Source organism: Coenobita brevimanus, chromosome 53, assembly GCF_032717465.1.
Source record: "Coenobita brevimanus isolate Jiangsu-jjx chromosome 53, ASM3271746v2, whole genome shotgun sequence".
Taxonomy (NCBI): Eukaryota; Metazoa; Arthropoda; class Malacostraca; order Decapoda; family Coenobitidae; genus Coenobita; species Coenobita brevimanus.
The window spans coordinates 42,091,559-42,113,175 of NC_137006.1; the positions used below are offsets into that span (position 1 = coordinate 42,091,559).

At 42.4% G+C, this 21,617-nt stretch overlaps 1 protein-coding gene and 1 pseudogene across 1 annotated transcript; both read right to left on the reverse strand.

The window, feature by feature from the left end:
• Positions 1 to 1,101: 1,101 nt before the first annotated feature.
• LOC145400807 (uncharacterized) lies at positions 1,102 to 9,654 on the reverse strand. The gene is made up of 6 exons (XM_080273244.1): positions 9,646 to 9,654; positions 8,498 to 8,729; positions 6,599 to 6,720; positions 4,305 to 4,775; positions 3,810 to 3,850; positions 1,102 to 1,207 (listed from the first exon to the last, which is right to left on the reverse strand). Exons 1-6 carry the CDS (start codon positions 9,652 to 9,654, stop codon positions 1,102 to 1,104), a joined length of 981 nt encoding a protein of 326 aa, XP_080129370.1.
• A 26-nt stretch (positions 9,655 to 9,680) lies between these two features.
• The window catches only part of LOC145400808 (uncharacterized), a 95,021-nt pseudogene continuing 83,084 nt past the window's right edge, over positions 9,681 to 21,617 (reverse strand).

Genomic DNA, 21,617 nt, shown 5'->3' on the forward strand with positions numbered 1-21,617 from the left:
TCTGTGAGTAGAAGTTTCTCCACAGCCTTACTGAACCATTCAGTTACATGATTGTCCCGAGGTATTCTACATTTGTAGAAAATTATATGCTCATGTTCAAGTACCAAAAATTGGTGTGACAACTGCATATAACTAGTCCTAGTTCTCAGAGATAAAATCTTGTGATAAATATTTAATATACTATATTTAATATACTATTTATGAGGCATAAAACTTTTGGTTTAAGTTCAAAAATATGTCTCAATAGATCTATAATACAAATATACACCTTACAATTAGGGTGGAATGCCACCTACTCAATACATATACATCATAGTATGATATCTCTAACTTTACCATAGAAACTGTGGATTTTGAAATGAGAAAAGAGCAATTTTTACATTACAAATGTTGTGATAAAATAGGCTTCTATCTTAGGATATACTTTGATAGAAATACTTAATGTTTTAGTATCTTTAGCAATATCAAATCCTTTACCCTAAATGTGTGCTGCTGTGTATTTGTGTGCTATCTTGTAAAGCTGTCATGTACATATTCCACACAGTAATTATGTAACACATGTCCAACGTTGTGTAATCTGGTTCAAGTACAGTCACAGTCAAAAGTTCCTCCCTACTCACAGCCATTAAAAGCACTGTACTTCAGTCCCTGCTTGTTCACTACCTGGAATGATCAAAACCAAAACCTTGTCCTCATATCAGATTTGACTCAGACTTACTGGCTGTAAATAGCAATGAATAATGACAAACTAATTTATCATGTGTGAATAGTCAAGGTCAATAGACTCTTTACAGGCTTTTGAAAGTGTATCAAAATCTAGCTAGTTCCTTCCTAACTAGCCATTTGCAGTCAAGAGGGATGAAACCTCCTTTCATGAGTCTGGAACTCCAGACATGTAAAGGATTTATTGACTGTAAATGTATATTGACATAATGCTACCTACTGGCCAACCTACACTCATATACATAAAACACGTCCATATAAATACGTACTTTACTACACAGTGATGTACATATATAATAAATACTCCAAACATTATGAAAAGCTACTCCTAGCTGCTTACAACCTCACACTAAGAAAAGTCACATGTGAGGGATAAGACTAGAGGTCAGGAATGCTGGGATAGGACACAGCCATTTTGTCACACCAGCGGTCAACACTGGGGGGATACAACATCACACTTGTAGCACTAGTACCCATCACGTACCTGCAACACATCCGTCTATAAGGTATCACATTTATGACACTAGTACCCACTCATGTACTGTATCTGCAACACTAAACATATCATTCACAATACTAATACCCAATGCACACCAAATTCATGGCATTAATACTCTTCACACATCCCACCCACAACACTGTTACCCACTGTGCATTATCATATTATTGCTCAACAAATGCATGCAATAATAATACCCATCACATCACTTCCTCAAGACTAACATCAACATCACTAATACCCATCACACATCACTTCCTCAACACTAACATCAACATCACTAATACCCATCACACATCACTTCCTCAACACTAACATCAACATCACTAATACCCATCACACCTTATGATCACATCACACACACACACATCACTCAGTGTGTACCTACATTACACTTACAGCACAAATACCCTTTTCACATCACAGCTGTAACACATGCACCAACCCCATCTGCAGCACTAGTATCCTCCACATCTCACATTGACAGTGCTAAATCCCAAAACACTACTACTCATCACACATCACACTTGCAAACTTATACATCACAACTGCAACATTTACACTATCACAACCATGACATTGACTGCCACACTCAACTAGACTTGGCCTCCTTCATGGAAAATGCTAATTTCTTGATACTACTGCCCCCTCAATGGAAAGGATCCCCTCTGATCAGTCTTACGTGATTGGTTGTCCACTTCTAACACTTTAGGGTCATTTCATCAACTCTTGCACATTTAACTGGCAACATTTCCTGTCAACTTTATTCACCTTGGGAGAGCTCCATAGCAGTGAAAGGGTTAATAAAAGTTACATCTAACCCCCCCAGTGCAAAAAGTCTCCCCTAAGGTAAATAAAAATGTCTGGTGGTCACAATAATAAATAAATACACACACACACACACACACACACACACACACACACACACACACACATACACACCAGATTCAATTACTCATTTAATTAGCAACTGCCAAACAAATGAACCATCCCAAAGTTCATCCACTGAGGCTATAAGCAAAGCACTTCCAAGCCTCTGCATTTCCTTACCACACCGTCACACCACTCTACGCAGTATTCCTTCACATGCTTCTCCAAGTCTCTCTGTCACAACTACGGTATTACCTCTCCTTCCTACTAGTTCAGGCAGCAAACTTACTACCACTCCATACCATCCTCCTTCCAGTACTCCATACTTCTCTATCATGACTCATCACCTTCCTTGTCTGTTCAGCTAAGCCACTCTCCCTCATTTACTACCCCAATCTGTCTGTCCTCCATTCTCTTGGTCATCACAAATTCTGCCTTAACCCATTCATTCTCATATTATAAATTTTATTCTTGTTTTCTCTCCATGATTTTACCCACTTTAGGATAGATTTCTGTACACTACTTGTCAACAAAGAAAATAATGTTAAAATAATTATATCTCTTTTCATTACTCACCTCTAACTTCAATCAGGATTCCACTGGGCTTAGGAGGTTCATAAGCACTTTCTTCACATAATTCCTTTCTGCATACAGCACATCAATATTCTCATGTATGTTATTCTTAATATGACTATGTTGATGTAAAAGGACAGCAGTGACATAAGAGAATATTAAGTTGCCATATACAAACTAGATTGCTGAGGAAGAAGTACCAGGCAGCCTCATAAGTCCACAAGACTGTGATCTCTGGTATTCATTGTTAGTACCATCTCCTTCACCAAAGACTTCATCCTACATGACACTGTATCTGCCATTCAATTGGTTCCTCTCCCTCTGTCAGTCCTTCAGCTCCTGCTGCCTCACCCACACATCACTCAACCGTTGCACCATCATTTCTGTGAATAGCATCATTAGTCTTCATTCTCCTTACTGTAGCACCAGAATAACTAAATACAGTATCATTATCACCCCAACCTCATTTGAAATATAACAAGACTGTACTACAGTATATAATTTGTGAAGTATTCTAACTATACAGAAGTTGACTCAAACAATGTCAACCTTTATATGGGACTTCAGCTTACACATCCAATATATCTGCAGGTATTTTGTTCTGTTGGTAGTAGAATACTCCACACAGTTACTGCTTGGTGCCAATGGACACTAATGCATGTCTCAAAGCAATTAAGTGTTGTTTCCAAAGCCTCTACTGATCCCATATCAGTGTTAACATGTTCTTTCTGCACTCTAGTTGGACAAATACATGTCTTCAGATATCTGAAAGATTCCATCTCTTATGAATCTTCCTCCATAATTCCAAGCCTTCTGGAATGGACTGTTACTATGGAATTCTAGAGGAACTGCTTTTCCAAAGACTGTTGATGCTTTATGTTTTCTAATGATGATCACAATATGATGGTGTGTTATACAAAAGTTAATGTGAACTGATGAGATGACAGGACTTGGAGGTGGAATAACCAGAGCTGACAGGAATCTGGACATGACCTGATGAGTTGCAAGGTAAGCAACATGAATCAGGTAATCAACAGCAAGCACAGGCGAAGCTGCATCACTCCACCCGAGGCCAAGGGCAGTTGCTGTTGAGGCTTGTGCACTTTCTACTAGGCAGGTAATTGGTCCGCGACACTTCACTCACACAAGGAAGAAAACTCTGAGGTATATGGTCAGGGGAAGGTGCTGCTTATAAAGAGAAGAAAGCCATTAGGAATAGCAATCTGCTTAAGTTGAAACATACAATGAATAAAAGTTACTGGGTACAAGTCGGAGAAATTATGCAGCCACGGAATACACTTTAAATTTTAGCAACATATGCTAATCTCAGTCATGATCTTTCATTTGTCTTGATAAAAAAGAGAAAAAAAAATTTCCTCTCTGTACATTATTACTCTGCTCTCTTTATATGCTACATGAAGTGATGTGTATTGAATCTGTCTTATCTATGAATTAATTCAGACTGTTAAGATTCCCTGTTTGGGGATTTTGGGCGGCAAGGAGTGTCGTCTGGAAAGCACAGGAGGGGGACTGATGGAGGGGGAAGTTCAGGATGGAGGTGTGGGGGAATCTGGGGGAGGGCAGGGGAGGGGACACGGCGAGGGGGGTGAGGAGAGGTGCTAGGGGAAGTGGGAGCAACCCTGGTAGTTGGGGATTTGGGGGATTTGGTTGGTACAGTGGGTGATTTGGGTGGTGCAGTGGGTGATTTGAGTGGTGCTGTTGGTGTGGGTGCCATAGTTCTGGTGGGAGTGGTAGCAGCTGAAGTAGTACTGGTAGTGGATGGTGCCGTGGTTGTCTGGTGAATTGTAGTGGTAGTGTGCTGATGTGCAGTGGTGGTGTGTTGAGATGCACTAATATGTTGAGATGTGGTGGAAGTGTGTTGTGGTGCAGTGGTAGTGTGTTGTGGTGCAGTGGTAGTATGATGAGATGCAATGGATGTAAAGTGTGGGATGGCAGATGCAGTGGTTGTGCCCAGGCTGAGGCTGAGAGCATTGTTTGAGGTGAGAGCAAGGGACTCTGGAGGCTGGGGTCTGGAGGCTACTTTTAGATGAAGTGCAGCATTTGGAGTTAGGCCAAGCTCTGCCATACTTGCCTCTCCCTGGTCTAGCACCTGGGGAAGGAAGGGAAAGTAGATTATTAAGCTTATAAAACAGCTATAATATATACTGTATTCAAAAAGTTTGTATAGCTGGAGCCTAATTACATTACAGTATTATGAAAACTGCCAACTGGTTGGTCCAAGAAAAAAACAAGTATAATGTTTATATATGTATATATATATGTATATATATATATATATATATATATATATATATATATACAGTGCTCGTCAGAAGTATCGAGCGCCTATGGCAGGGTGCGCAATACTTTTGGCGAAAAAAGAATCACCCATTTTTGGTACAAAAAATTGAGCCAGATGTTTGGGGTGCTAACGTGATGTCACAGGAGCTTGAGGCCTTACTGTGCGCTGGTTGGCTCCCGCCTCAGTTGCCTATGAGCTGCATGAGAGAGAGGAACTCCGCCGCATCTCCCTCTCTTCTTACGCCATTTTTTACCTAGTGTCCCGCAGTGTTTTGGCTTTCGCCACTTTGTTATGGTCCCTACCCGTGAACTTTTGAGTGAAATCATATCACAGATCACTGCTCTAAAGAAGGCAGGCTACCCCATGAAGGAAATTAGTGATTTGCTTGGTGTGGCTCAATCGACAGTGTGTAGGTGGTATGCCCGTTTTCAAGTGGAAAATAGTGATGACATTCCCACGAAGAAACCGCAGTCTGGTGCGCCCAGGAAAACATCCCCGAGGTCTGTTAATGTTTTAAAACATGCAGTGGAGTCTAATCCTCGTGTGAGTGCAAGGAAAATTAAGGAGAGCAACCCGGAAGTGTTTGGTGAGGTTTCTGTGCACACGGTGTCTCGAAGAGTCCATGAACTTGGTTACACAAGTCACAAGCCTGTGAGAATGCCTCTTCTTACACGTTACCAGCGACTTAGTAGGCTTGCTTTTGCTAACAAGTACCTTAATTGGGGTGAGGACCAATGGTTGTCAGTGTTGTGGTCTGATGAGGCAATGCTTAGTGTTACCTGTAATTGAGGAGCGCATGTGTACCGGCGCAAAGGTAGTGACCCGCTTGACCCCCGTTACGTGGAGAGCACACTTAAACACCCTGATTCACTTATGGTATAGGGTTGTTTCTCTGGGAAAGGTTTGGGGAAGCTTGTTGTGCTTCCCAAGAACTGCAGAGTGAATCAGGACATTTATCTGGAGCTTCTTTGTGATCATTTACCTGAGTCCTTCGAGCTCGCAGGTGCACGAGTGTTTCAGCAGGACGGTGCACCTGCTCATAAAGCCAAATCGGTCACCAATTGGCTTCGTGACGGTGAGGTAACATTCATGAAAGACTGGCCAGGCAATAGCCTAGACCTCAACCCGATAGAAAACCTCTGGTACCTCGTAAAGAAGAATCTCCAAGGGAAGGACGTGAGCTCTCTGCCTAAGCTGCAAGCAGCCATTCGTGACTCTTGGGACAAAATACCACTCCAGCACCTCAGGAACCTTGTCCTTTCATTTCCACGACGTCTCAGGTCCGTGAAGAAGTGTAAAGGATACCCTACCAAGCATTAAAGGTAAATAAAATGATTTATTTAAGTTTTCCCAATGTTGAAAGGTTTGTTTCATAGGAGGGACGCAGGGTGCTCGATACTTCTGACGAGCACTGTACAGTATATATATATATATATATATATATATATATATGTATATATATATATATATATATATACTGTATATATATATATATATATATATATATATATATATATATATATATACTGTATATATATATATATATGTAATCTGAATGAGATTGATACAGGTTTGGTAGATCTATCTATATGTCTAGGACAGATAAAGGTCAGACTCAGCCAATTACACACCTGGTATGGATACGTGCGCACAATGTCAAACTCCTCATGGTCTCCTCGGTAAGAGCGCAGGTAAGATCGTAGTGTGTTTAGGGTGTCCGATGCCTTCAGCTTGATGAGGTAGGTCTCTGTTCCTGGTGAGGAGACAAAAGTCATTTTTATACTCTTCAATGCATTCTAATCTGTGCAAAGGTTGAGCTACCTGTTCTTGGAGTCCTGCAGTTTACTCGCATATCAAGAGATAATGTCATATAACCAAACCCATCACATCTCTGGCACTAGGGTAATCCCCATAATTTATTTTCTGTTCTTCAGATATCACATTCACAGGTGACATAAAAATTAATAGTCGGAACTGGGGGGTATTATGGATGAGCCATGATAACAGCTTAAAACAAGGAGGAGGAGTATGTAAGGAATGTAACAGCCATGCCCTTCAATTAGTCTAAGAGGAAACATTTTACTTTGCCCTGTTACCTTAATGTTTTACCAACTACTGTATATTCCAAATTGAATTATTGTACAACTGACTGACCTACAATTGTTATACCATGACTGGTGCAAATGGGATCAAAACTGTTTGAGTTGACCTTGTTCTACGACCTTGATCTCTGAATCCTTGTTCTCAATACTGAGCCTCTTCATCCTTGCCTGACCTTCATCCCTTTGATCATGCTTGGCCCACATCGAATCAGAGCTGTCTGAGTTATAGGGTTGACCTTGATGGAGTATTTAGAAATTAACTACATCCCTGTCTTACCATCAACTCCTCCACCAAGCTGTAAATCATAACAAAACTGCTTAAGATGGCTTTTAAGTGTGGTTTACCTCTGACCTATTGTTCTCAATAACAACAGCAAATCCTCTAGAAAGACCTACAACCTATCCACCAAGTTTAGCCAAAATTAGCTGTGTGAGTTATTTTGATGACACACTAACACACAATCAGAATAACAAACAAATAGAACAAAATTCCACTTCTGTTATCACATGTCCTTGCAACAGCAAGGATTATACCACTACATGCAGCCCATGCTTTTATTCACTTGTTCATTCCAATCAGTGTCAGAAAGAGCATTGTGCTAGATAGAGGAATGGACTGGAGGCCACTGAAATCACTGTGCAGTCAGTGTCATACGGTTCTCATGTGTAGGGGGACTCACTGCATACAGGAGTTCTAATCAAGTTTAATATCAGCTTCTCCTCTCAGTATTTCCCTTCAGCTTCTCTCTCTTCACTGTTATGTTGCATACCTCTGTGTGACTGCCTGATCTGTCACTATTACCATGGCCACTACTCTTCTAAACTTTCTGTCTGCATCCTTCTCTCGTTACAGTAGTTACACAGCACCAATCTAGCAACACAGTTTCATCCCTTTTCTGTTCAGCTCTCTAGTAATGCTACAGTTGGCCAATATATACTGTTCTCTGAGTCTTTCATTTAACAAACTGGTCAACTCTGGAACTGACTTCCACACTAGCTGTCTTGTCCACTGTCTATGAGCTCCGGCAATGCAATGTGCCATTACAACTAAATACGAACTAAAATTCATTTTAACTGCCTTCTTCGTTCAACTTTCTTTACGGGACAAGTTCTGCAGGCTGTACAATGGACCCTACTTAAGACCTCTACAGCCAAACGATAACATCATTATAAGAGTTAGGTCTGCATTCTATGTAACTGTAAACTAAATATTATTTTTAAATTAACTGATAAAGAACTAAAGTTAATTTGTCAAGCATAAACAATAAAACAAGTATCATTACCCACAGCTTTCATGAGTATGGAGTACTGTTTTTCATTATTTCTGGTGCACCTACCTCAGTTAATTTACTTACTGAGCGACATAATAATGACGTTGTTGTGGCCCCAATGATGATGATGATGATGATGATAACCACCGCCACTCACCATTCTCCACTTTTATCCTAAGTGTGGTTCTGGTGGGGCCGTGTTCATGATGGTGATGGTGGTGGTGCACGTTGGAGTTTGTGGTGGTGGTGGAACTGTCAGTGGTGTGGTTGGGTTGGCTGTTGTCATCATTAAGGTTGTGGTTGTCCTGATCATTGCTCTCTTGACTTTCACCAGCCTCATCCAAGACAGGCGTGTGCACCAAGGTCAAGGAGTTCTTGCGAGAGGGGCCCTGTGAAGGGTGATAATATTATAATGTGGACATCATCATCATCATTTCAATCCTCATTTGTACCTGAGATTTGAAGATGAGGTAGGATCCAGAAGCAATGAAAATGAAGGGCCAAAATACAGCTACCAAACAGGATACTCAGTGACATGGACCACAATATCATTCAAACATCATCCAAACCTTCAAAATCATGAGTTATCTCACAAGCAGAAACTATCTGCATCATCATCATTATCATCTGTGAAGTAGGATCAGGAAGCAAAGAGACAACACAAAATTGGGTAAAGTATCACCAGCATACCCACTGAAACATACATCACAATCATTTAAGCACTTGGAATCCTGGATTTGCATCACAAGCATACTCATGATAACATATCTTTAACATTTTCTTTTATGCATGCACTTCACATATACCTGTCAGCTAGATTCATTCCAAGTATAGTACTGTACTATCATTTCAAACAAAGGCGTGTCAAACCACTGTAATGTGCTTTGATGAAGTACATGTTTATACATCATCAAGCCAAATTGAATCCATGTCACTGTTTAGCTTTTATCAACTTCCATATCTTGCCTTCTTATATAGTCATTTACCACACCCATCCACCTTCTTGGCCTACCATGCCACCTCTCACCTGCACTTCATGCACATGTACCCATTCCACAGCCATATCATCTAAGCATGCTCTCTGCTAAACGAGTATGAAGTTATCCATTATTATTTAAAATTAATTAAAATTGTGGAATCTGCAATATCAATAGGAGAAAATAATTTGTAGACAGTGACCAAGCTTATAATTAATTTTATATTTTATTACCACAAATTATGGGACAGTTGTTTTGTGGTTGCCTGAAGTGTAGAATTATTATCTAATGATCACCCTGGGAACAAGACAAAAGATAAGTGCCATACCATTAGCATGTCAGCCACTTCCTCTCGTAGGTTGACTATCTTGCCATTTTTGACAACACAGGTGGGAACACGGGCCAAAAAGTCTTCAACTGATGTTCTCCGCTTCCTGAGGCTGTCCATGTCGTATGGGTCACCAGTGAGAACACCCAGACTGCCACGCCGCATGTGGTTGCCATTAGAGTCAAAAGTATCATCATTTAGCAGGAAGGCAGTGCGGTTGATCCGGTTCCACTCAAGTGGGTGTTTAGAAGTAGCCCGGCGGCCCAGTTCCAAATCCAGGGTAGTGCGAGCTAACTCACTGCTACGTCGACACTCTGACCCACGACGGCATTGGTGCGTCCTGTGGTCTGAGCCACGCCGGGCATCACTTTCCCGTCGACTCTCCCTCCGCACATTGGCCACCACTGGAACTTCAGCTGGTCGCCACAACTCACTGCCTCGCCGACCCTCAGGTTTTCCTGCCCCCTCCCCCTCAGACTTATCACTGCCACGCTGCAGAGAGTTTCGTCGGCTGCTGCCCACATCACTAGACTCACTACGGTATTCCACCTCAGGGCACAAATGTGAGGTATCACCACCAGTGTCTGGAACAGGGGTCGCAGTGGGCATGACGGTGTCTGCATTGTCTGGCAGCTGATTGGCATCAGGTTGTCGTGGGTCAGTCTCAGACACACTGCTAAATAGAGTTGAGGTGACGGAGGTGAAGGAGTCTGTGGTTGCAGTGAGGCTGGGTTTAGGGGGCACTGGTGGTCTGGATATGGCTCGTGGCCTTGATTTGGGAAGGAAGATCACCTGACGCTTATCCCGAACCTGCCAGAGAAATGAATATAGAATTTAAAATTATTCTTCTTATGCTGATCAGAGATGAGCTTATGCATGATATTTAATACTTTAAGAAATGCACAATAGGCATGGGAGGCAATGTGTAAGATTCATGTGATGAGAGTGTATAAGTGAGCTGCTTATGCTGGTACCAACAAGGCAGAGTGACTGCCTTGTAACCATGAGGTTAGATGTTCAAGTGTTTCAATATCGAGTGATGCCACAGAGTTGGGAGATCTTGTGTCATATCCTGTAAATTTCAGCTCCCTTACCAAAGTGTCTTATTTCAGTGTGACGAGACATGATTTACCCCCCTAATGGACAGGTTTAGTTCTAGAAGGGATTATTCATGGATTAACAACAGTAGAATAATGATGATGATGGAGCTGTCAGCATTAACAAACTTGTAACTGAACTTCAATACAGTGCAGCACAGTGCTTCAGTACAAAAATAAGACCATTACTAGAAACTCACAGTTATAACCCAAGCTGTCAGTATGGTACTACAAAAAATCTTTTACAATGACTGCATATTTGTCAATCATCCATTCATTCATTCATTCAGTCATCATCCAATCCTATGTTGCCCCACGAGGAGCATAGGAGCCTGGGGCTAGGCAAGTTGGCCTGACATTTAAGATGAGAGTGACCAGCCTCACTCATCCCTGAGTGGCATTACGTGAGCAATAAACCCCAATCACCCCTTGGATATAAACCTTCACTGGCTCAATCCAATTGGAGCACTGTAATTACCCACTAAACCACCAGGTGCCAAAATTTGGTTATATGGTTACCACGCAGTGTAGTTAATGGTTTCTTGGTGTACAGGAAACCATTTGGCTTGTCACTCAGTGTAGAGTCACCCACAGACAGAAGGAAGAGGAAAGAATAAAGGAAAGAAAGACAGAAGAGGGAGTGTAAAGTTACCCGTAGGCAGAAGGACGAGGAAAGAATAAAGGAAAGAAAGACAGAAGAGGATGGAAGGGAAGAAGGATGGAGGAGAGGAAAGGACAGACACCCAAGAACAGCACTACATCAATCAATATTCATTTCAGCCAAGTGGGCAGTGGATAGTCACCATCGTCACCATCATCATCATCATCATCATCATCCAATCCTGTGTTGCCCCATGAGGGGCATAGGAGCCCAGGGCCAGGCAAGTTGGTCCTGACATTTAAGATGAAAGTATCATGATGAGCCCTAAGTGTGCAGTCTGAGATATTACAGAAACTATCTGGCTCTCTCCTGTGAGATGAATAATGTACAATATTCTTTTCATTATGAACACTTCAATACAATGACATATTTTTCACTTTTTTGCTTTTGCTGTGAGATAATCTTATACTGCAAAGGGGAGAATGCTGATCAACAAGGAGTTAGAAACATTCTCCAACAGCACCGTAAGTGCAATTATATAATAATCTTACTCCTGCCAGATGGTTTTATGCAATTTAGAAGCTACCCCATATAGTGGAGGGATTATCAGATAACCATATTTCACCAGTACTGTGGAAATGCAAGACCACATGTTGCATGGAAAGAAGACTGATGCTAAACACTGGTTTAAAAAAAAAAAAAAAAAAAAAAAAAAAAAAAAGAGGAGGAGGAGGAGAAAATAAGAGAGGTGAAGCATATGATAACGGAAATGCTTGGAGGCAGTACTGTCACAGTTATCTCTTACTGGGGGTTCTATGGAGGGAGCAAGACACTGGAGCTTATGAGAGCACAGAGGACAAACCTTAATGGGGACACCGTCAGGGTATGTATCCTGCAGCTCGCTTGGAAAGAATCCATCAAGAATGTCCTGGAGGAATTGTCTCGTCTGCAACACCTCAAAGCTCCGAAAGGCCCCCTCATCAACCACAATCCCATTTTTGTAGAGAGTCAACTGCAAGCTGTCCCCTGCCTGTATTGGGATGCAAAGGGGATATCATTACCTCAGTGCTTCATTACTGCAGCATTTTGTAATTCATATGTGCTGTAACTCTACATAACAGTTCATTAGTTTACTGTGTATGAAAATCTCAAAGTCTTCTCCATACAAGGTGAGAAGAGACAGTCACAGAGCCATACGAAATAAAAGCTCAGGCAATTTAAAGAATTTCCATGCCAAATCAAATATTATTTAAATGTAAAAACAAGGCACTACAGGCTGAAAACTTAGGGAATTCATTAATTCTAAAGTAGCCGTGGAAAGAATGAAGGAAAGAAAGACAGAAGAGGAAGGAAGGAAGATAGGAATGAGTAGTCACCCAAGAGCAGCAGTACATCAAGTGAGTGGATAGTGATAGTCCCCACCTACCACGTATTATTACTGAAGATAATAATAATAATAGTACAGTAATAATCACTGTCACTGTCATTGTTGTCATCATCATCATCATCTTCATCATCATCATTGTCATGGTTATCATCATCACCATCATCATCACTGTTAGTAGTAGTAGTAGTGGTAGTAGTAGTAGCATTAATGTGGCACCTGGTGGTTTAGTGGGTAATTACAGCGGTCCAATCGGAGTAAGCCGGTGAAGATTTATATCCAAGAGTGGTTGAGGTTTATTGCTCATGTAATGCCACTCAGGGATGAGTGAGGCTGGTCACTCTCATCTTGAATGTCAGGACCAACTTGTCTAGCCCTGGGCTTCTACGCTCCTCATGGGGCAACGTAGGATTGGATGATGGATGGATGGATTATTATTCATTCATTCATCATCTAATCCAGCGTTGCCCCATGAGGAGGGTAGAAGCCCAGGACTAGGCAAGTTGGTCCTGACATTTATGATGAGAGTGACCAGCCTCACTCATCCCTGAGTGGCATTACGTGAGCAATAAAACCCAACCATCCCTTGGATATACTGTATAAACCTTCACCGGCTGAATCCGATTGGAGCGTCTTAATTACCCATTAAACCAACAGGCACCTAAATTTGGTTATATGGTTACCACCCGGCATAGCAAATGGTGTCCTGGCACACCAGAAACCACTTGGCTTGTCACTCCGTGCAGAGTCACCACAGACAGACAGAAGAGGAAAGAATGAAAGATAAACAGAAGAGAAAGTAAGGAATGAAAGAAGGAAGACAGGTTACTATTATTATTATTACTGAATACAATAATAATAGTAATACTACTACTACTACTACTAATAATAATAATAATAAAAATAATAATAATAATAATTATAATAATGGTTTTCTTATACATTCTACCTGGAGTCTTTCAACACAGATAATACAAAGTACATTTCCAGAACAAATCACATGGCATTAATCCACACCTCAGCAGCAGCATCACCCTGAGCCACAATGTTGAGTTCCGTGATGGCCGCCAAGAGCTTTTCATAGTCCAGGCTGAATGGCTCGGCTTCAGAGGATATGCTTCGGGAGGTAGACTCGGCCACAACACGGCGCACCTCACGGTTTTTGTGGTTCCTGTACAAGAGAGACAAAGAAACTTACATATCCTTTCATCCCGAGACTTCTCTTCTCATTAATTCTGGATGCTGTGAGACAAAAGCTTGCTAATTTGAGAAGCTTCTTATAGTGAAAGGATAAATAGAAGTTATTTATCTACCTACAGCTAGACAACTTGATCCCAACCCCACTCAGACTAACCCATCTCCTTAGATGAACTTAACTCCACTTACTCTTACTCATCCCCACTCACTCTAATTCAACTCCATTCACTTTAATCCAGCCTTACTCACCCTAATAACCCAACCCCATCCACTCTAATTCCAATCCTACTCACTCTAACCCAACTCCATTATAACCAACCCCATCCACTCTAATTCCAATCCTACTCACTCTAACCCAACTCCATTATAACCAACCCCACCCACTTGAACCCAACCCCTTTTATTCTTCCTTAAATCAATCTCTGAACCTCACATAACATTCAAACTCAACTTTACTCAACCTCACATAACTCCACTCAACCTCTCAACCCCAGTAATCTCCTACAACATGTGATGAACAAACTCAATCACTTTTCCACAACTCCACTCATACCTGGCCGACCCCACTCCACCCCACTCACCTCCTATGTCGTTTGATCCTGACCCTGGGGTGGCTGCGTGGGGTGTGTGAGGGTGTGAGGTTGGGGGTGGTGGCTTCTGAGGAGGAGTAGCTGCATGAGGGGTTGACGGGGTTGTCCAGGAGGTAGGTCTCTTCAGCCTCGCACCACACCATGCCGTACTCACTCAGGAAACGCTGCAATGTGTGAGTGAGGTTAGAATGCGATTTGGTTGTGGTTGGGAGAGGTTTATGAAGGGTTGGAAGGGGTTAGCTGGGGTCTGCCTGTCTTTCTTTCTTTCTTTCTTTCTTTCTTTAGTCTCTCACCACAATATACTGTACTATGCTCATTCAATACTGGAATACAAATTTTAAAAGACAAAAAAGTTAGAAACATTCTCTCTCGCTCTCTCTCTCTCTCACACACACACATTTTCTCAATCTGCCTCTTCCTGTTAGTTTGTAACAGCCTGTCTATGTCTGTCTGTCTGTCTGTCTCTCTCACTGCATCTTTTCTGTCTCTTCTTTGCCTCAACATATTGGGCATCTTCTCTCCACCTCTCCAATTTCCATTTTTTTAACACCTTCCCCTCATGTATCTATACCCCTCTTACACCTTCTCTCTGTTCCTCTATTTCTTAGTTTTCACTGATCTGCATTATAGATACATTCCATACCCCCCCCCCATATTCTCTTACATCTCCTACCAACTCTTCCACATTTCCCCACTGAACATTGATATCCATAACCTTTCTTCCACCTATCTCAACTTTCCTCCACTTCCCTCGACCTTTCTCCATTCACTTCTCTCAAGACTATCTCCACTCTTCTATCTCCATGACCTTTCTTGCATCTTATTTTCATTTCTCCATGCTTCCTCAACTTCTTCATTTTCCTCATTTCCATCTTTCTCACTGTACTTTCCTCCATCTCTATCCTGGTTCCCTCATTCCTGCAACTTTTTCTACTTACCTCCATCTCCATAACCTGCCTCTCCAGCTTAAGACACTTCTCCTCAACTGATGCCATGCGGGAATCCTTCAACTTATCTAGAAAGCCTGTCTTGCTCCCCACTGCATCCTCCTCAGCCTTCATGTACAGCCTAAGAGCCAAATGGAGTCATTAGAGGTTATATTTACCATAGTGAGACACAGGTCAAATTCATAAGCTATTACTGTACATCACCCTCTGTCTTCCGTTTTTGGACTGGGAGTTACACAGTCACTCTGACATTTCCATGCCATATGGAATCTCCACTTTCAATGCTTGTATTTTCCCAAAAACATAAAAAAATGCTACTTCCCTTCCCCTGAAGTGACAAAGTTACCTGGTCTATGTGATATAAAAAAACATCTGCAATGGAACTAATGTGCCAGCCAGTGTTGTTACAGTACAATGTACTGCTTTCAGTTCACCTTTTTTTTTTTGTTACAAAAACATGGACAACTAATTTCTCAAACAGTACTTTTAAAGACTCTCCCACTTAACCATCCAATCTCCAGCAAGTAGGAGAATTTTGTGCTGTAGTCAACTATCACATTTCAGAGCACAAAGAAAAGCCAGCATTATTTGCACATAAGAGAATACCAATGAAAATATTCACATCTTGAATTAACTTTTGTAATCCACTGTTTCCAGTACTACTACAGAAAATAACTTTGCTCTTGTCTGTCGCTGATGCATGTCCAGAATGCAACACAGCACCCCATACTATTAAGCACATTATGGAAGACTGCATTGCACACAATCACCTATGCCAACAACACAACATACACTCCTTGAGAGCTCTGTAGGAAAGCCTGGTCTCGGCCATGGCCTTCCTTAGGGACACGGGGCTGTTCGGCCAGACTGCCTAGGGAACAACTACTACTACTACTACTTTGCTCTTGTCAGTACAAGACCCAACAGCCAACTGACAGAACACACACAAAGCTCGTCTACCACACTTATTATGCAGTTTTCATCTACAAACCCTACGACTACTGTATATTTTCATGATGGCAGTTATTCTTGCCGTGACAAAGGATTACTGGGTTAATAATTACATAAGGTAATCACTAATGACCCTGAAGAATGAATATGATAATACAACAACTGTCTAAAATGATCAGTTCTCACTCATACAAGTTAACCTTCACATATCAAGGAGGTATACCTGTGATGAGTACAACTGCATGATGTCAGCCTGAGTAAATGCATCTACTGACATTATAATTTTTTACATAATAACCGCTGGACATCAGAAAGGCTACCTAATGGAGAATATAATTATCTGGTGTTATCAAGAATGTAAGTCTATCTATCTATCTATTGCCAGACGCCTCAATCCTGTTTGGGGTGGCCACAAACAAATCGCCTCCACGTCGCCCTGTCCCCCGCCAGTGCCCTGCTCCCAACTCACACACCCCTCTCTCATATACCTCTCCACCCCATCCCTCCATCTCATCCTCGGCCTCCCCCTCCCTCTTCCCCCCTCCACCTCACTCACATACACTCTCTTCGTCAGTCTCTCACCCTCCCTCCTCTCCTCATGGCCAAACCACCTCAGTGTGTTCCTCATAACGCTTCCTATCACATCCACATCCACACCACAACGCTCCATTATATCCTCATTCGTCAGCCTGTCTCTCCATGTGACTCCACAGGCTCCTCTTAAATAACTCATTTCCACTGCTCTCACTCTTGGCTTGTGTCCTTCCAACAACGTCCAAGCTTCACTTCCATACGTTAGAGTTGGTATCACAATACTGTCATGTAGTAACTTTTTCACTTCCATGCTCACTTCCCTGTTTCTTATCACTGCTTTCAAAGAACCAGCAACCTTTCTTCCCTACTGTACCTTTCAAGCACTTCACCCTCCAAACCTCCATCCTTACTCATCACAATACCCAAGTACTTAAACGTACTCACATTTTCCAATTCCTTGCCATCCAACCTCACTGTACATTCACTGACTTCACCTCTCTCAAAGACTATCACTTTACTCTTCCCTACATTCACCTTTAGATTCTGTTTCTTACACTCTCTCCCAAACTCATCCACCAAGCCTTGCAGCTCCCCTTCATCTTCACTCAACAACACAGTATCATCTGCAAACAACAGCACAAGGAGTTTCCAAACACTATCCTCTCTCACCAGGGCCACTCCAACATCCACTACCCTACCCTGTACCTCTTTTATTACCCCATCCATGTACAGATTGAACAACCATGGAGACATGACACATCCCTGTTTCAACCCAACCTTCAAAGAGAAAAATTCACTTAGTTCACCACCCACACGCACTGCAGCCTTAGCACCATCATACATACTCTTCACAGCATTCAACAACTTCCCATCTACTCCATATATTCTTAATACTTTCCACAATCCTTGTCTACCCACCCCATCATATGCTTTCTCCAAATCCATGAAAGCCGCATACAACTTCTTTCCCTTCTCTAGAAACTTTTCCACTAAAGATCTAAGAATGAATATCTGATCTACACAACCTCTTCCCTTCCTAAAGCCTCCCTGTTCTTCTCCAACTAATTCCTCTGTTCTTTCTCTAACTCTGTCAATAAGTATCCTACCATACACTTTTCCTATTATACTAAGAAGACAAATGCCCCTATGATTACCACACACTTCTTTTTCCCCTTTTCCTTTGTACAAGGGAATAATTATACCTGACTTCCAATCCTCCGGGACTCTACCTTCCTCCCAGGCCAATCTGCACATCTTCCACATTCATTCTACTACTATCTCTCCCCCATGCTTCAGGATTTCACCACACACTCCATCAATTCCTGGGGCTTTCCCCAATTTAACTTTCTTCATTGCTTCCACAACTTCTATCCTACTGATTTCTTCCTGTCTTCTCACCTCCCTCCTCCTCCCAGCCATTCCCCAGCCACTTATACTCGCATTACTTCCATCCTCTATGTTCAACAATTCCTTGAAGTGTTCTCTCCATCTGCTCAATTTCTCTCCCTTCTCCACTAGTAATCTACCATTTTTATCTTTAGCTCCCCTGCTAACCTCACTTCCACCCTGTCTTACTGACACTGGCAGTCTAAAAGCTGGTCTACACATCTGACACCTAACTTAAACTTTTACATTTACCAGTTTTAAAAATGAGGAAAAATCTTAATATTTTAGTTACCCTCATTATTTCATTCATCCTTCATTCACCGCCCCCAAAATTTAATGCACCAGTATATGAAGCAGTGCCTTACACTGCTACACTACCAAGGCCTTTAAACCAACAAATCACCAGACATTTCTTATTCTATCTCACCTTAGCTTCTCCTCCAGCACAGCGATGTGGAAGTCTCGCTGCCTCAGAGCTTGCCTGGCATGTGAAAGTTGTGCCTCCATGGTCACCAATCTGTTCATTAGCAGACCCAGCAGCTCCCGGTCACTGCCCCGATGTCCACCACTGCCACCACCACTCGATGTACTCTCACGCCCCTGTCCATAAGCTATCCCAACACTCCTGACACCTTCTACAATACCCCCTCCAGTATCTGTGAGAGGGAGAATTAGATATATGAAACGGACGGACAAATCTGGCTACATGTTACCACAGTACCTCATCGCAGTCTGAAGCCAGTCTCAACATCATTGTCACATACAATGCCTCCTTCAGAATTTGTGAGGGAGGGGTATGTCCGAGAGAAGAGAGGAAAACTGGTAGGAGAAGGGATACATCTGTGGGTAAGAGAAGCTTACTGAAAGAAGGAGGGGAACATGAGAGAACAAGTAGCAGGCCAGCCGTTTCTGGACATCGTGCCAAGGTCTGTTACTCTACCAATGCTAAACATACAGTACAGAATTCTGAAGTCTCAGTCTGAATGCTGTTCAGACTCCTCTAACACCTTCTATGATGCCCCTCCAGAATCTGTGAGAGAAAGTGAGCAGCCTGTGAGAAGAAGAGGTAGATTTGAGAAAGGAAGAGACATATCTGGTTCGACATCCTCTCCTGTCCCAATGCGTGTGTTATTCCAACACCATATATAACTTCTACAATGCCACCATCAGAATCTGTGAATGGAAAAGGTAAAGCAGAGAGAGAGGAGAGGCAAGCTGGGAGGAAGAGCATCAAATCAGTGAGAAGAATGAACCACTATGAACAGACGTACTCTCCCATCAAAGACATCAGTCCATTCCTATTCTTCGATTCTCATAGAATCTGAGAGAGAGGGACAGATTCGAGAGGGAAGGGCAGATCCAAGATGAAGTTACTTTACAGTGTGTGTGTGTGTGTGTGTGTGTGTGTGTGTGTGTGTGTGTGTGTGTGTGTGTGTGTGTGTGTGTGTGTGTGTGTGTGTGTGTGTGTGTGTGTGTGTGTGTGTGTGTGTGTGTGTGTGTGTGTGTGTGTGTGTGTGTGTGTGTGTGTGTGTGTGTGTGTGTGTGTGTGTGTGTGTGTGTGTGTGTGTGTGTGTGTGTGTGTGTGTGTGTGTGTGTGTGTGTGTGTGTGTGTGTGTGTGTGTGTGTGTGTGTGTGTGTGTGTGTGTGTGTGTGTGTGTGTGTGTGTGTGTGTGTGTGTGTGTGTGTGTGTGTGTGTGTGTGTGTGCGCGCGCGCACGCTATACAATGCCACATGTCACACATAGGCTGCGGTACATAATCCTTATCTGAATATTTTTGCACCTGCTTCTCAATCCTTCTTCATGGAAACACCTCACATAAGTCCCGCAAAAAGTTCATTCCATTCCCTCCACTAGGTTTAATCTCTTCCTCATTTATTCCACCAGTACCTACCGTCTTCCTGTTCTCCATATTAGCACACTTCCCTCCATCTGATCATCCACATCCTCACCCTGACCTTATTTTCCACGAGCACGTAGAGAGGGCGAGATCCAGATATAGAAAAAGGAAAACACATCAGATTTACCCATCAACAAAGCCTCCAACAAAATGGGCCACACATTCTCTTGTACTATTATTAAAACCTTTCAAATTCCCAGCTCCATTTCACAGGCCAAATGATCCACACAAATTGCGGTCTATAATACATCGGGAAGAGAGCTATTACGCCAAGGTAATGGGAGGCGACCATTGTCAAGTGAACCTCCATTCTTCATCCATCAGTTTCATCACTTCTACTGGCATGCATCATCAACACGGTGAACACCCTCTGCATTCCCTCTCTCCACTACACTACATGACCTCTGCATACACCTCATCAACACCTGCTGCCTTCGTATTCGCAGCACTCTCCGCTGTATTTCATCTCTGCACATACCTCATCAACACCTGCTGCCTTTCACGCCTCTCTTCACCTCTCCCACTGGCACAATTTCACGCATCACATTCCTACTCTGTGCACCAGCGAACTGTTTCAATTACCTCTCCGCTCACCCCATCCCCATTTATTGGTTTTTAATTGCAGTCTTTATTACCTGCCCTTATTTCTATTCCAGTAATTAACATTTTTCCTTTTTCATAACATTTTACTCTTTTCCCAACAGTTATTCCTACACCGTTGTATCTCTCGGCTAAACATTGTATTTTAAAAGACGTTTACAATTATTTGTCTTCAAATTTTGGGTGCTTGAATGACGTGTGAATGATCAGGTGGCCCCTTTTAACGAGCACGTTATGGTTAGTTCCCCTACTTCTGTTGTTTCTCTCTTCCTGTTTCTGAATCCTACCTCACCCCATTTCTAGGTGGGAAAATAGTTATGGATGATGATGATGATAATGATTTTAACTATTTATTTACCCCCTTCTCTCTCTCTCTCTCTCTCTCTCTCTCTCTCTCTCTCTCTCTCTCTCTCTCCACACCTCATGCTATTAATATATTCCCTCTTCCTTTTCATCTCAGCTCATTTCCTGCATTCACCCGAACCACTTCTTCCCTTTCACTTCCACCATCTCCATTCCTCATTCATCCCTAACTCCACCTCCTACTCCCAGCCCCTCATACCCCAGCCTCCACATTCCATACCTCATACTCCGCCCCTCACACTCCACCCTTCACCCTCCACCCTCCACTCCACACACAGCATCAGGAGAGCCAGGCCTGATTTAGTATTCAATCTATATTCCTTTTGTCCGCATTGTTCATTTGTTTTTTTAAGTGCTCGCTCCCCAAACTCCATTCTCTCTCGCACTGGGTGGCGACCAGAGCAAACTTACGAACGCTTATTTC